This window comes from Mya arenaria, chromosome 6 (genome assembly GCF_026914265.1).
Source record: "Mya arenaria isolate MELC-2E11 chromosome 6, ASM2691426v1".
Classification (NCBI taxonomy): domain Eukaryota; kingdom Metazoa; phylum Mollusca; class Bivalvia; order Myida; family Myidae; genus Mya; species Mya arenaria.
Window position 1 is genome coordinate 1,723,371 of NC_069127.1, and position 16,551 is coordinate 1,739,921.

The 16,551-nt window shown below is 36.0% G+C and overlaps 1 protein-coding gene across 3 annotated transcripts in view; it reads left to right on the forward strand.

The window, feature by feature from the left end:
- The window catches only part of LOC128237090 (protein mono-ADP-ribosyltransferase PARP4-like), an 82,555-nt gene that overhangs the window by 18,966 nt on the left and 47,038 nt on the right, over window positions 1-16,551 (forward strand). For 2 of the 3 annotated variants that reach the window (XM_052952296.1, XM_052952297.1), the window contains exons 23-37: window positions 406-576; window positions 1,461-1,541; window positions 1,846-1,926; window positions 2,599-2,700; window positions 3,250-3,342; window positions 4,258-4,434; window positions 5,293-5,368; window positions 5,895-5,998; window positions 7,562-7,734; window positions 8,797-8,835; window positions 10,602-10,664; window positions 11,631-11,719; window positions 12,076-12,125; window positions 12,769-12,858; window positions 13,430-13,648. In XM_052952296.1, coding sequence (XP_052808256.1) covers window positions 406-576; window positions 1,461-1,541; window positions 1,846-1,926; window positions 2,599-2,700; window positions 3,250-3,342; window positions 4,258-4,434; window positions 5,293-5,368; window positions 5,895-5,998; window positions 7,562-7,734; window positions 8,797-8,835; window positions 10,602-10,664; window positions 11,631-11,719; window positions 12,076-12,125; window positions 12,769-12,858; window positions 13,430-13,648 — 1,608 coding nt within the window. The remainder of the gene's footprint in view (window positions 1-405; window positions 577-1,460; window positions 1,542-1,845; window positions 1,927-2,598; window positions 2,701-3,249; window positions 3,343-4,257; window positions 4,435-5,292; window positions 5,369-5,894; window positions 5,999-7,561; window positions 7,735-8,796; window positions 8,836-10,601; window positions 10,665-11,630; window positions 11,720-12,075; window positions 12,126-12,768; window positions 12,859-13,429; window positions 13,649-16,551) is intronic. The other variant, XM_052952299.1, reaches the window with a different exon arrangement.

Sequence of the window (16,551 nt, forward strand, 5' to 3'; positions counted from 1 at the left end):
TTAGGAATCCATCTAATTTCACATTGTTTCACAATATGAAGGCAGCGGAATTATTCGATTTTGATTTTTGATTGTTCATAATGAATTACCGTTTTCTATATAAAAATGGGGAATTTCAGAGACTCATATGGGGAAATAAGGGTCCGCTGCGCGTAGTTGCTACAACAAAGAAGGATCAAAATGAATTGGCTATTACTTAAGCGAATGATAATAATAGTTTAATACAACTTTGAAAAGATGTATTTTGGTTATCGAATATTCGATTGAAAGAATTACCGAATATTCAAATATCAATTTTGCCATTTGTTTGCATCTCTAATTCTAACCCCTGCTTTGTGATAAATCTCATCATTTGATTATGACTTGCCATGATCTAATACTGACAACCATATCTACATATGGCAGGTGAAAAGCCAGCTAGGGAGGGCATCCCAGCCAGGGCTGACGTCTGTGCATGTGAACTGGGAGCAATATGGGGCTGATGTCCCGTCCCCTGTGCAGGCCCCTCGACAGATCACAGCAGTCTTCAGTGGATCCAGACAAGTCATATATGGATATGTCCAGAACTGTACGATGGTGCGAAAACAGTTATATACAACCCTTAAATGCATTTAATATCTTGGTTTGCAACTTGTACATTTTAATGATTATTTTATAATGATATTATTATTATTAAGTTCTTTTGGACACAGCGGTGCTCAGAGAAATGTTATACACAATTGGATTAAATGCTTTCTTAAATCTCTATCTCAGGAGTGTCATGTGATCATTCTAAATATAACAATCATGATTCTCTGAAATTAAAAGCTGCAGTTGCATTTTTCCAGTAATTTTTATTCTTTTGATTTTAAATATTGTTTCATTTGAAAATAAGCATAATGTAAGACAGTTACTCTAAGGTGTAAATAAGTATTGGTTATTGAATTTAATCAAGTATGGTTATTGAATTAAATTAAGTATTGGTTATTGAATTAAATTAAGTATTGGTTATTGAATTAAATTAAGTATTGGTTATTGAATTTAATTAAGTATTGGTTGTTGAATTTAATTAAGTATTGGTTATTGAATTTAATTAAGTATTGGTTATTGAATTAAATTAAGAATTGGTTATTGAATTAAATAAAGTATTGGTTATTGAATTTAATTAAGTATTGGTTGTTGAATTTAATTAAGTGGTGGTTATTGAATTTTATTAAGTATTGGTTATTGAATTTAATTAAGTATTGGTTATTGAATTAAATTAAGTATTGGTTATTGAATTTAATTAAGTATTGGTCATTGAATTTAATTAAGTATTGGTTATTGAATTTAATTAAGTATTGGTCATTGAATTTAATTAAGAATTGGTTAGTGAATTGATTTGGCCACCTCTAAATTGTTTTATTTCCTGAAGCCTGTGATTTTCTAATGTATTATAGCTGCCTCAGTGTAAGTACATGTTACACTCAATGTGTCTTCAGGCAACATTACGAGCCCAGATAGCAGGTGATGAGGTCTCCACCATGGTCTCCACCTCTGACCTCAGCATTACAGAAGGCAAGGTATGGTGTTGAAATAAGACAAGCATTTTCAAGTGAATGTCTTCTCAACAGACAATTCTTAAAGACACACATATGAAGGACAAAACCTTTTTTTTATTTGAAATATATTTCATGCATTTTGTAGATAATACCAATGAAATTGACACAATGTTTAAACTTTTTTTCCAAAAGTATTTTCAAGTAAAATGGAATCTTGTATCTTCTGAAATATCTTATATGATAAGTCGGTGAAAAATGGATATTGCCATGTTTATGGCTTAATTCAAATGACTGTGTCATCTCATGTTGAAACTGTTTTCTACAGCTCCTGCACCGTTTAACAGCAAGGGCAGTAATTCGGGACTGGGAGGATGGAATGCTCTCCCCTGACAGGACAGACCATGAGGTGGGCTTATTGTATGAAGATTGAAATCTAGGACCAGGATTAAATGATGAACATGGAAATAAGTGATATGGTTTACTTGATGAACATAATATGGGATCTGGCTTAGGTTATGACCATAAAAATGCAGGATCTGACTGAGGTCACTGATGTGTAAACGTACATGTAGGCTCTGGCTTTTGTCATGGCCATTAAAATGTAGGATTTGGCTTAGTCCATGACTACATATATAAATGAACTGGCATATTCTTTGATATTGGAAATGCAGAATCTAGCTTAGTCTATAATTTTTAAATGCAGAATCTGGCTTAATTTATGCTGTGGAAATGAAGAATCTGGGAAAAACAGTATATGGCTTAGGCTATGACCACGGAAATGTAGGATCTGGCTTAGTCAATGACCATGGAAATGTTGGATCTGGCTTAGTCAATGACCATGGAAATGTAGGATCTGGCTTAGTCTATGACCATGGAAATGTTGGACCTGGCTTAGTCAATGACCATGGAAATGTAGGACCTGGCTTAGTCAATGAACACAGAAATATAGGCTTAGGCTTGGCCTATGACAACAGAAATGTAGGATCTGGGAAAGAAGGTATCTGGCTATGTGTATGGACAGGAAATAGTAAGATCTTCCTCATACACATGAAAATGCATATTATTTTGTTGATTTCAGATCATGAAGATGAACACAAAGGACTTTATAATTGAGCTGAGCAAGGAGTATTCAATTGTGACACAGTTTACCAGCTTTGTTGCCATAGAGAAGAGAGACAAGGTGGGTAAGAATGGTTGAGAAACACATGTTTATATTGCCCATGGTTTCTATACATCCTCTAACAAAGTTTAAAGGGGGTATATTTAAGTTTCAATTTGGTTGGTTGGTTAGGTGGACAGTCTTACGGCAGCCAACTTATTTCTTAGTTTACGAGGGAATGTTCCTAAGCTTAGAACCACAATGAAGTGTTCTTCTGCATAACAGATTGTTATCAGTCAGCAATGTGGCTCAAGAATTACATGCTGCTGCACTTGAACTTAGATGCAATGCATATAGGCTATGACAGGAGTTTGTGAAGCCACCACTTCCAACACAGTGTCTTTATCAGAACAAAACTTTTCACATAAAATTGTCACTGATAGATGTTACAGTAGTAAAATTAGAGGGATGTCAGCAACATAATTTAAATGTTTGCTTAAATCATAGACAAAGAATAGTTCTGTTTCTATTAATTTTATTAAAAGATATATGGTATACAGAAAAAGGTGAAAGATGTTTCTTGAAACTGTGATTCCTTTTAAGCTGTCATGTCCATTTTTGTATGTTCAGGATGAGGAGAAGAGGTCAGTGGATGCGCCGGCGATGTCAGAGCTCGTGGAGAGGGAGGATGTGGACAAACTGCAGTACATGGGATATGAGGAGGTATGGCTTGGCTGGGTTCAATGATATGAGGAGGGGGGCCTGGTGGGTTGAATCTAGGTTTTTTTTTCAATCATATAAGGAGGTATGGCCTAATTGCTGGAATTTAGGGGCGTTTAATGATCTAAGGAGGTACGGCTTGGTGGCTGGAATCTAGGGGATGTTCAATGATATGAAGAAGTTTGGCCTGGTTGGGTGGAGATTAGAAGGTGTTCAATGATATGAGGGGTATGGCCTGGTTGGGTGGAGTTTAAAAGGTGTTCAATGATATGAAGAGGTATGGCCTGGTTGGGTGGAGTTTAGAAGGTGTTCAATGATATGAGGAGGTATGGCCTGGTTGGGTGGTATTTAGGGTTGTTCAATGATATGAAGAGGTATGGCCTGGTTAGGTGGAATTAGGGGCAGCTCAACGATATAAGGAGGTATGGCCTGGTAGGAAGGAACCTAGGGGGTGTTCAATGATATGAGAAGGTATGGCCTGATTGGGTGGAATCTATGGGGTGTTCAATGATATGAGGGGGTTTGGCCTGGTTAGTAGGAGTTTAGAAGGTGTTCAATGATATGAAGAAGTATGGCCTAGTTGGGTTGAGTTCAGACGGTGTTCAATGATATTAGGGGGTATGGCCTGGTGGGCAGAATCTAGGGGATGTGCAATCATATCAGAAGGTATGGCCTGGAGGGTGGAATCCAGGGAGTGTTATGTTTTGAAGTTGAATGTATTAGTTGATCTGTTTTCAAACTACGAGATGTCACAAATTTGGATTGTTTGTCTTCAGGGTTGTAGGTATAATTGTTATGAATGAAAAATTACATTTTGGACAAACTTATGCAATTGGTCAAAATTTTATAAATCAGTTCAGTTATTTCCTTACAATTCTTGGTTTTATAATCCTGTAACCGTATGACAATATATACCAGGAGATGAAGCCTGATCTGGACTATGATAAGGAGATTGCTGCTGTGCTGACCAACGTGAGACTTAACTTCATGTCACAGCAGAAACAGGTTGAGTTTCTCAAACATGGGTTCCAACTTCTTGAAGATGGTTCGTTCAGGGATAATGATTACGAGGCATGGCTACAGAAGAATAAAGAGGTTTGGTTTTTGTTTAAACATAGTTATCTGATTCACATATCTTAATGTGTACACTTGTATGTTCAGTAAAGAAAATGAATGTGTAAACATGCAGTTGATAATGTTTTTGTATATATATGCTTATGTATATTTCAAACACTTATTTGGTGCATTACGAAAACATACTCATAATCATTGTCTCTATATTGATACACTCTGGCCAACCTAGAATTCAATGTAATACTGTACATGTGACGTTTGAGGTTTAATTATCGTAATTTTTATATTTCTTACATATTCGTTGACAAACACTTGACATGGAGCGGGTCTTTAAGAAAACTTGACGTAACTGAGAAATATGTCCTCATTAAAGTCTCATGTGATAAAAGTAAGAATGGTGATGCCCATGCTGTAACATACTTTAGCGCTTGTGGTTTTACATGTTTTTTTCCGTAGTGTAAAATGTTTAGGCTTTCATGGTGTAACATGTTTAGGCGTCCATGGTGTAGCATGTTGTGGAGCCCATGGTGTAGCATGTTTTGGGCCCATGGTGTAGCATGTTTTGGGCCCCATGGGATAACATGTTTTGGTGCCCATGGTGTTACATGCTTTGGAGCCCATTGTGTACCATGTATGGAGCCCATGATGTTGCATGTTTTGGTGCCCATGGTTAAACTTGTTTTGGGGTATACCATGTCTTGGGGCCAATGGTGTAACATGTTTTGATATCATGTTAATGTACATAATCCTTTTATGGTAGTTCACTACCATGGTATTTTTGATGAATAATATACCTGATAGGATGCCAAGAAGTTGTGTTTTCATCAAATTACAAATTAATATGACAGAGTAAGAATGTAATGTTTGGCTTTCTTTCAGCTTGAGGAGGTTTATGATGATTGGGACTTAGATGAAGACTTCAACTTTGAATCGACTTTCATGAGAAAAAGAATGAGTGAGTTTTTATCATCATCATCATCATAGATCAATAGGTCAAAGGTCAAGGTCAGAGTCAATAGTTAAGAAAGACTGCTGAATTACCATTGGATGTTTTGAACTAGGTCCATAAATCTTCATCAGTAAATTACTCTTCACCAGTAGAGGACATCTATTTTGTAGTTTTAAAGGTCAAGGTCATAGTCAATTGTCTTAGGAAAACTTTGTTGGCACAATAACTAGAGAACAGTTTGACCTTGGCAAAAGAAACTTCAGTGATTGGTTGCCCTTGACTATGTGATGACCCCTATTTGTGATTGGGCATCAGTTGATCCAAGGTCATATTCACAATTAACAGTCTTATAAAGACTTCGACTGCAGTGCAAAGTTTAAAATGTTCATCTTCAAGTTCATAAAATACTTGATGCAACCGACATTAACCACTGCATTTGTCTTAAAACACCTTTATTCAATTGTCCACACCTTTTTGAAAAAGTGTCACTTTAAGGACATAATGGTTGATAAACATCTATTGTTTTTTTAAGGTCAGCCAAAGAAGCAGCCACTGATAAATGTGAATGTTAGAACTTTAACTGGGAAAACAGTGAGTGTTGATGCCTCCCCTCACTCTTCTGTGGAGGAGTTAAAGGTAAGTGTTGATGCCTTCCTCTGTCTACTGTGGAGGACCTAAGGGTGAGTGTTGATACTTCCCCACTTTCTACAGTGGAGGGCTTGAATTTGGGTTTTGATGTTTACCCTCTCACTATAGAGGGCTTGAAGGTGGGTGTGTGCACCTCCCATCTCTCTACTTTAGAGGACTTTAATGGTGGTGTTGATGCCTCCCCTCTTTTTACTGTGGAGAGATTAAATGTGGATGTAGATGACTCCCCTGTCTCTAATCCCCTTTCTACTGTGGAGAGCTTGAAGGTGGGTGTTTGCGCCTCCCATCTCCCTTATCTATTGCCTTTACTCCCCTCTCTCTACTGTGGAGGGCTTGAAAGTGGGTGTTGATGCCTCTGCTCTCTCTATTGTGGAGGGTTGAATGTGGGTGTTGATGCCTCTGCTCTCTCTATTGTGGAGGGCTTGAAAGTGGGTGTTGATGCCTCTGCTCTCCCTATTGTGGAGGGTTGAAAGTGGGTGATGATGCTTCCTCTCTCTACTGTGGAGGGCTTGAATGTGGATGATGATGCCTCCACTCTCTATTGTGGAGGGTTGAAAGTGGGTGTTGATGCCTCCCATCTCTCTATTGTTGAGGGTTGAAAGTGGTTGTTGATGCCTCCTGTCTTTCTATTGTTTTGGGTTGAAAGTGGGTGTTGATGCCTCCCATCTCTCTACTGTTGAGTGTTGAAAGTGGGTGTTAATGCCTCTCCTTTCCCTACTGTTAATGGTTGAAAGTGGGTGTTAATGCCTCCTGTCTCTCTACTGTTAAGGGTTGAAAGTGGGTGTTAATGCCTCCTCTCTCTATTGTTGTGGGTTGAAAGTGGGTGTTAATGCCTCCTCTCTCTATTGTTGTGGGTTGAAAGTGGGTGTTAATGCCTCCTCTCTCTATTGTTGTGGGTTGAAAGTGGGTGTTGATGCCTCCTGTCTCTACTGTTGAGGGTTGAAAGTGTGTGTTAATGCCTCCTGTCTCTATTGTTGTGGGTTGAAAGTGGGTGTTAATGCCTCCTGTCTCTACTGTTGAGTATTGAAAGTGTGTGTTGATGCTTCCCTCTCACTACTTTTGAGTATTGAAAGTGTGTGTTGATGCCTCCCCTCTCTCTACTGCTGAGGGCTTAAACATGGGTGTTGATGCCTCCCCTGTCTCTACGCCACTCCTCTCTTTACTTTGGAGGGCATGAGGATGGTTGTTGATGCTTTCCCTCTCTCTACTGTGGAGAGCTTGAACGTATGGGTCAATGGTTCAATATCTTCTCATGATGTTATCAAAGTTACTTTGAAATCACTGTTTGAAACAGGAAAATCATATTAAGCTGTTTTTGTTTAAAAAAAATCAAGCATTGTGTTTGAATTTCTAAGAAAAATTGTGTGTTCCAATAGGCATGTCAGCATCAATTTATTTATTGGTTTAATGCTGGCCAGGCAGAAACTTGATAATCATGATACTATTATTCTGCATAAACATGACATTTCTTTTCTTGTAAAAGATAACTCCGTAATTGAAATTTCTTTTAAAATAAATTGCAGACAAATTAAACACTATGTTTTTTTACAGGCGTTGATCCAGGATCGCGAGGGGATTCCTCCTGATCAACAGCGACTCATATACGCAGGCCGACAGCTAGAGAATGGACAGACCCTTGAGGACTTCAATATACAGAAGGAGGCAACATTTCACCTTGTACTGAGTCTACGTGGAGGACCTGATAATGCTCGAGGCACTGATTTGTGAGTATTGGCTGTAAAGTGAGATTGTGCATTTTCGTCTTTGGTTCAATATATGTTGCATCACATGATTCTTGGCCTTAAAGTTTGGTGCCTTTATATAAAAATTGAAGTAGGGGATACACTTTGAATGAGTTTAACTACAAAAATAACCTAATGATATCTAATTTTTGCCCAAATAATTGATTTTGAGCCAAAAATCATGTGTTGCAACAGACTCTGGTTGTGTGACTAGAGCTGAAAAAAACACTTGTTTAGCTCCGTCCTCATGGAAGATGAGCAGAACAGCGTGCAAATATAAGCTGTTCCAAAAATAATTATAATTATGCAATTAATATTATGATATTTTAAAAAAGCAAAATCACATAAAATAATTGTTTGATTTAAATAAAATTTCATTTTTTTTTCAAACTCTGTTTAAAAGGAGATATTTGTACCGGTAAGATCTTTTTGAAACCAACTGTGACTTTAAATAATTGTACGGCATCGCAACATTAAACAATGATACTGTGAGCTGTTTTGTTAAATCGACTAAAACATGATTTTAATTTCAACTTTTATACAATTTAGAAAAGGTTTGCCAGAAAAATGATCAATTATGTTTTTCTGCTATGGAAACAATCTGCCCCTCAGGCATGGTGTATAGCTGGTAACTTGGTAAGCGGCATATTCTGCTTTTGCTAGTGCTCTTAGGTCGGATTTGCGATCTGAAATGTTAACAAAAGTATGTTAAAGATAGGACACATGTGTAGACCCGGTAAATGATTTTATTTCATCTGTGAAAGGTTGAAAACCTGCCAGTCCAGTTTGCATTATGTTTGAGTAATTAAAATGATATTTTAGTTTAAACCTTTAATCCAACAACCATTCTAAAATAGATGGTAACATTTTAGTTTTACTACATGACAACTGAGAAAAAATATATGAACTTATGTGCTTGCTTGGATAGACATTGCTTGCTACAGGCTGTGTTGGCAAAAATAAAAATGCCAAAATAAATAATAAGTAATTATTATTTAATGTGTGTGAGATGTCCTCTTTAGTTATAAAATATATACATTATAGATGCAGCATATCTGACAACACTTTTCGTAAGCAGAGAAGGTAAGCATGTCCTGAAATCTTTTTCACCAGAAACGCTCGAGAAAACTACCCTCACACTATTTTCACCAGAAACCCTCTAGGACACTGCCTTCATCCTTTATTTACCAAAACCCCTCTAGGACACCATCACCCAATTTTCACTAGTAACCCACTAGAACACTGCCTTCACCCTAATTCCATCAAGGACACCACCTTCATCTTTTTTTCGCCAGAAACCCTCCAGGACACCTCCTATTCACTATTTTCACCTGGAACGCTCTAGATCACTGCCTTCAACCTATTTTCACCAGAATCCCTCTAGAACACTCATCCTTATATCACCAGAAACCCCCAAGGACACTGCCTTCACCCTAATTTCACCAGAAACCCATCTAAGATACCACCTTCACCCTATTTTCACCAGAAACCCTCTAGAACACTGCCTTCGCCCTATTTTCACAAGAATCCCTCAAGGACACCTCCTTCACCCTGTTTTCACCAAAACCCCTTTAGAACAATGCCTTCACCCTGTTTTCACGAGAAACCCTCTAGAACACCGCCTTCACATTGTTTTAACCAGAACCTCTCTGGAATACAACCTTCACCCTATTTTCACAAGAAACCTACTAGAACACAATCTTCACTCTATTTTCACCAGAAACCCTAGAGAACACTGCCTTCACCCTATTTTCACAAGAAACCTACTAGAACACAACCTTAACCCTATTTTCACAAGAAACCTCTTAGAACACAACCTTCACTCTATTTTCACCAGAAACTCTCTAGAACACTGCCTTCACCCTATTTTCACCAGAATCCCTCTAGAACACTGCCTTCACCCTATTTTCATCAGAAACTTTCTAGAACACCGCCTTCACCATAATTTAATAGTGAAAGAATTTTTGCGCCCAGGAACTACTTGGTTTGCCAATTGGTCATGACTTGTAGTTGACCCCTATTGATTCTTGGTTCAGTTGGTCAAAGGTCAAGGTAACAGTGACCTTCAGGGGAAAAACAGTTTCCAGTTATGACAAAAAAACACTTGTACTCAGGAATGTTATACTTGGTATGCCAGTCAGTCATGATTAGTTGATTGCCCCTACAGATTTTCAGGCCAATTGGTCAAAGGTCAAGGTGACCTTGAGGTAAATTAACAGTTTCCGCTGAATAATTAAAGAATGATTGGGCCCAGGAACTTCATACTTCCTGTTCTAGTTGGTCTTGAGAAGTAGATGACCCCTATTGATTTTGAGGTCAGTAGGTGAAGGTAACAGTAACCTTCAGGTGAAAAAACAACAACAATTTGTTGGTCACCAGTCCATACCTTACACTTCTTTCTGCTCAATAACTAAAGAGCGTTTGGACCCAGGAACTTCATACTTGGATCATGAACATTCGTACTTGTTATGCAGGTTGGTCATGACCAGTAAATGACCCCTATGTTTGTGTGTCTCCAGTCCAAAAGTACAAATTTAATGTACGACCACACAAAGGGGGAGACAAATGCTTTTTCAAAAAAGCAATCTGTAGTTAACGCAAGTGTGTTATCTACAGTAAATTTTTGTATATCAGTGTTATGAGTGCATATTTTTTTTATACATGTCAAATTCAATCTTTCTCTCTTAATTGTAGGGTTTTGGTGATACAAAATATTACTGACAAGTTCTGTTTGAACAGAACATGGCCTTGGACTTTCATATTAGTAAGGTTTGAATGAGAAAATTTATATTGTTGATTTCTGATTATATTTATTTAACTGTATATCAAAAGTTTTATATGGGTTACAGTGAAGTGAACCAAGAGAGGGGTCTTTTTTCATCGCGGAAAAAGGCAAAGAGGAAGAAGAAAAGGTTTGAACATTTGTAAATGTACTTTCTTTAAAATTAAAATTAGTTTAAAGAGATAAGTAATAAGCTTGCAGAACATAAGCCATATTTCGAGAAAAAAATGGGAAATTGACATTTTAGAAACTAGAAATATAATGGCTATGTCTTGTAGGCAAACTGTGTAAACATAACGTGTGTAGGATAGAAACTGATGTCACAGCCGATGTGTTTTAAAAACACCTTCATTTTAAACATTTATCTATTATGTGTTTTAATGGAAAGTAGACATTTTATAGACAAGTGAAAGTAGTCCCATCAAATTCTGACTTACCTGGTATCATTAGTTTACACATCCAGCATCATTAATTCACACGGCAGATATAATTAGTTCACACAGAAGCTATCAGTAGTTGACAAATCAGATATCAGTAGTTAACAGACCCAGTATCAGAATTTCACACACCTGATATAAAAAGTTCACATGGCAGATATCATAAGTTCATGCACCTGATATCTTTAGTTCACACAGCAGATATCAGTAGTCCACACAGTGGATATCAGTAGTCCATACATCAGGTATCAGAAGTTTACACAGCAGATATCAGTATTCCACACTACAGATATCAGTAGTTCACACAATGGATATAAGTAGTTAACACAGCAGATAACAGTAGTTCACACAACAGATATCAGTAGTTCCCACAATGGATATAAGTAGTTCACACAGCAGATATCAGTAGTTCACACAACAGATATCAGTAGTTCACACAATGGATATAAGTAGTTAACACAGCAGATATCAGTAGTTCACACAACAGATATCAGTAGTTCACACAGCAGATATCAGTAGTTCACACATCAGAATGATTTAAAATGATTTTTGATGCCTGTGAATAATAGTAAAATTGAAGGGAATAAGTTTTGTGTATGTAATGTCTCCAAATGAAGTAACTGTCAGTTTAAATGGTCATTCCTATTTCTTCATGCCAGTGTTGGAACAGCGCTGTCCATGGAAGAACATTATTCAACATTGGATTATTCAAGATGTGGTTATGCATCCTTGGCTGAGCTAAGAAATGGTATTGTACCTTAAGACCAATTTATAGTGATTGTTTGTTTTGCTGTCCCGGATTGTTTTAAGTAGGGGGACTTCTTTATTTTAGCATTAAACAAGACAACAACATGCTCGCTATATAGGTCTTGTTTACTCAAGTGTGAAAGCTGTTTTGATGGGTTGGAAAAGACACTGCAAACAACTGATTTTTGGAAATTCATTTTAAGTTAAGGTTTGCAAAATATCACCTTTGTCTTAATATCTTCTTCTTTTATCAAGCTAGAGTTTTAAGCTGTTTAATAGGTTGATACAATGATTTGCATATGCCTATATACTAACCAGTATTTGCAATGAATATCCGTTAATTTCTACATTTTTCAGATTCAATGGAACAAAAGATGGATCCAGATGAACAAGAAACCTGGTCAGCGGTGAGTTTTGTTTCAGTCTGTATTGAGGCTCTGACAGTAGTGTTTTAACTAAGGAACTTTGGTCAGAAAAAATCATCTCAAAATAAGAGCTATATAACAAGTGGCCAGGGATTGAACCTCTCCCCATCTAATATCAAAGTAGATCTTTTAATCGCTGGGCTCTCATTATGCAAGTAAACTGTGTATCACTACCTTCATACATAGGTCTTTTTATTCATCTATCTATATTGTCAAAGAAACAAGCTTTTTACACCAAAGTTATATAATGACTGCATTGCAGCTCTGATATGGTCTCTTCTCTATGAAAGAAAGTAGATAGCTGATATCTTGAAATGTCTGCATGAATGCAGGGATGTCTTGAATTTGACTTTGTGGCTGAATTTTAGTCCTTTTCCACACATTTTTTTTTTATATATTTCACCATTTTGAGATTTAAAAAATCTCCAAACTGCCCTTTCAGGGAGAGAAAGATTTGACAATGTTATACTGCATTTCTTCCCTTTTCTGACAAATTACCGCTGTGGAATGGCCTTCACCTCATTCCCTTTCAACTGAAAAACCTAGACTGCATATATCCATTATGTAGTGCCTTTAGTTGAGGGAGGTTCAAAGGTGCTTATTGCTGTCACATATTGCTTTTCAGTGCGAGAAACTACAGGAGGAAGTCTATGAAGAACTGTCTCCTGAAAGGTGTTTTGCTGAGCCGATTCGATATGATGAACAAGAAAGGATGGTAAGGATTGGATGCAAATGGTCGAGTTAGAAGGCATATAGACTAAAGAGCTAAGATGTTTGTTAATCCAACTCCATAAGCTTGTTCTCTGATAGCTCCATTTATGTTAAATAAATGCCTTGTGACCCCATATAATTTTGATATCATTTAAAAGGCATTCAAAAAATACTGACTTGTTTATTCATTTGTGATGGAAACATCGTTATCGGTTGCATTAGATAGGTCAAGGCCTGGGTTTGGTTTCTAGGTGAATGATTCTAGGGCTCGGTGGACCTTCTTGTGATGAAAAAATAATTCAACAGCAAAATTCTTCATGCATTAGTTTAAACTTGTATATTTTACAACATTATATTAATCACTCTCATTTGCATGATATTACGTGAGAGTATGGTCTTGTGTTTTGGGGGAAACGGGAGTATCTGGAGGAAACCCACTTATCTGGCTTGGTGACCACAAACCAAAAGCTTCATGCATTGAGCTGCCATAGGACCTGTTATGATTCAATGATGATGAAACAGGTACTGTAAGGAGGTACATTGAGTTAAACACTTAAAATGCCCCTCTTTCATAGTTAGTGGCTTCAGATGAAGATTTGGATGAAGATTTGGATGAATGTATGTATGAGGAGGTCTATGATGATGTCAGATACATGGCAGCAAGCCCCAACTACTCGCCCACAAATCCTGCCTACTCACTGACAAGTCCTGCCTACTCACTGACAAGTCCTGCCTACTCACTGACAAGTCCTGCCTACTCACCAGCAACTCCTGCCTACCAACAAAAGCCAAAGGTAATGACCCTGTTCTTGTCCATTTTATTGACAATATGTAAATGTATCACAATAATCACATAATATATGTTGTGCCTCCTGTTTGGGAGACAAGCTCAGTTTTCTTTGGCTGTCTGTCCCTGTTTGGTTATTTTGTTGAATATTTTCACTTAGTTGAGCCGCTATGTGAATACACGCCCTGTTACCTTTCTAATAAGCTTATTATCAGCCCTGCATCACGATAAAGGGGTGCGGGGTGATACAGGAATCCAGTGGATTTCACGTGAAATCCACTCAAAACGTGAAATCCACTCAGAACTCAGTTATTTTAATTAATAATTTAATTTTTTTATATACATATTAGAAAGTGTCTCATGAAGGGTTTATATTTCAAATTTTATTGAAATTGGTCAAAAAAATAAAGAAGTTAGAGCAATTTTTCATTTTTTTCCAAAATAGATCGGAAATCGAGGTGAAATCCAGATTCCGATAGTGAAATCCACTCATAACTCATTAATTTTAATAAATAATTTCTGTTTTTGTATATTTATTAGAAAGTGCCTCATAAAGGGTTTATATTTCAAATTTTATTGAAATTGGTCAAAAAATAAAGAAGTTAGAGCAATTTTTCATTTTTTTTTTCCAAAAATAGATCGGAAATCGAGGTGAAATCCAGTTTTTGAGAAGTGAAATCCACTCATAACTCATTAATTTTAATAAATAATTTTCTGTTTTTTGTATATTTATTAGAAAGTGCCTCATGAAGGGTTTATATTTCAAATTTTATTGAAATTGGTCAAAAAATGAAGACGTTAGAGCAGTTTTTCGAAAATAGATCGGAAATCGAGGTGAAATCCAGTTTTCGAGAGGTGAAATCCACTCTTAACTCAGTTTTATTAATTATTAATTTTTATTTTTTGTATACATTTTGGAAAATGCCTCATGAAGGGTATATTTTTCAAATTTTATTGAAATATATCAAGAAATGAAGAAGTTAGAGCAATTTTTCGGAAATCGAGGTGAAATCCATATTTTGACAAGTGAAATCCACTTTTTTCAGACGTGAAATCCACTCACAACTCATTTATTTTTATGCCAGACATTTATTTATGGTTATTTATACATGTACATTGGTTGATATACGTGATCATAAAAAAAAATAAAAAAAGAAACAAACAAATACAACAGAACAAAGTTACACCAAGTGAAATCATATGTTTAACTTGGTTTACAATAATGAGAGATAATGAAAAGGTATGTTCACAACAGTGAAGGAAAATAATTACACAAAATAAACAATAGCAAAATATGAAAAAAATATACACAGGTAAACAGAAAGGGAAAACTTCAAAGACAAATTTCTAAGCAAAAAAAGTTTCAACGCACAGAGAAAACGCATCAATAATCTTGTTCGAAAAAGTGTACAATGCATTGAAATGAAGGACATAAGATTTCATAAGGACTATCACAGTGACATGGTGCACTACAACAACAAAGGACACATTAAATACTTTCACGCCATCAGGAAACATATTACGTAATTTCACAGATTAATACGAGCTAAAAGCAATTATTGTGATGTTAGTTATAAATATGCTTATTGTTGTAGTAATAGTAGTAGTAGTTCGCAAATGTGCTTATAAAAACACGTACTTATTAATTTATTGTTGTTATATAGTTGTTATTTATGTTTTCAAATGTGCTTCATTCATTCATTCATTTAAAGATGTAGTAATATCCATTCATGATTGTTGATGTACTTTTAAACTTATTATGAAATATATTTTTGAAATGAATAAATATTGCATTAACTCATATAAAACGTCTCCGTTTTCAATAATAAGCATATTATAAAATATGCTAAGTATATATTACACTTACCGATTCAGTGCTGCTGTGTAGTTGTACTCATCCCCGACACAAGCACACTTTATACACGCAAACTTGAGATGACGTTGGTCCCAAGACTTAAGCTCAAGCTTGCCCATTTGACAACATGTACGATGGCACCACAACTTACAATTATCACAATAAATTGAGTCAAGTGCACATGCCTCAAGGCATACACTACACGGAAAAGTTCCCATTTTATGAACAAATACAGCAGAAATATACAGAAACAATTAATTATCCTTTTAAATATCCAAATATAATAAAACAAAATACACAGAAACAATTAATTATCCGTTTAAATATCAAATAATACGTATATCCAACACTACATGTTCATAGCATAAAAAATAAAACCATAGCAATGACAATTGCCTTTTCTGATACATTTTATACTTACCATCGGCTAAAACACGGTATTTGTCCACCTAAGTGTCTCACCAAGGTGGAAAAATGAACTTCCATGCAGGGCCATGAAATTTTGTCCATTTTTAGTTTAAAGTTTCAGTCATTGGAAATGATATTTGTTTTCCTACAGTCGCTTTTATAAATTTATTTTTTTGGCGACTTTTACATACAGGTCAGTGTAAGGTTACAGACACTACAACAGGTATGTAACAACAAAGATTTTAATGGAAACAAGTCTGTATTATTCAGGTTAACACAGAAAACTAACAATTAGAATGTTAACAAACAAATGCATAAAATCTCTGCTTGAGATAAGCATAAAAAAACATATTTCATCCCAGTTGCGATGAACTCTAAAAATTAACAAAAATGATCACACAACTTTAACTGTAACTTTTAAAGTTTGTAGAACCAAGTGCCCCAAGCACATTGTTTTTCTAAAATAAACACTTTTCCTATCAAGTATAGTCAGTTTCTGCTGTTTATATCAATAGAACATATTTTTTGTATGAGATAGAAATAGACTGCACTACGGTTACGGACTCTACACATTGTAAGAACCAACACATGCTCAACATTTTCTATTTGAAATACACATGTTTGTGTATTTTCAACAGATTAACTTT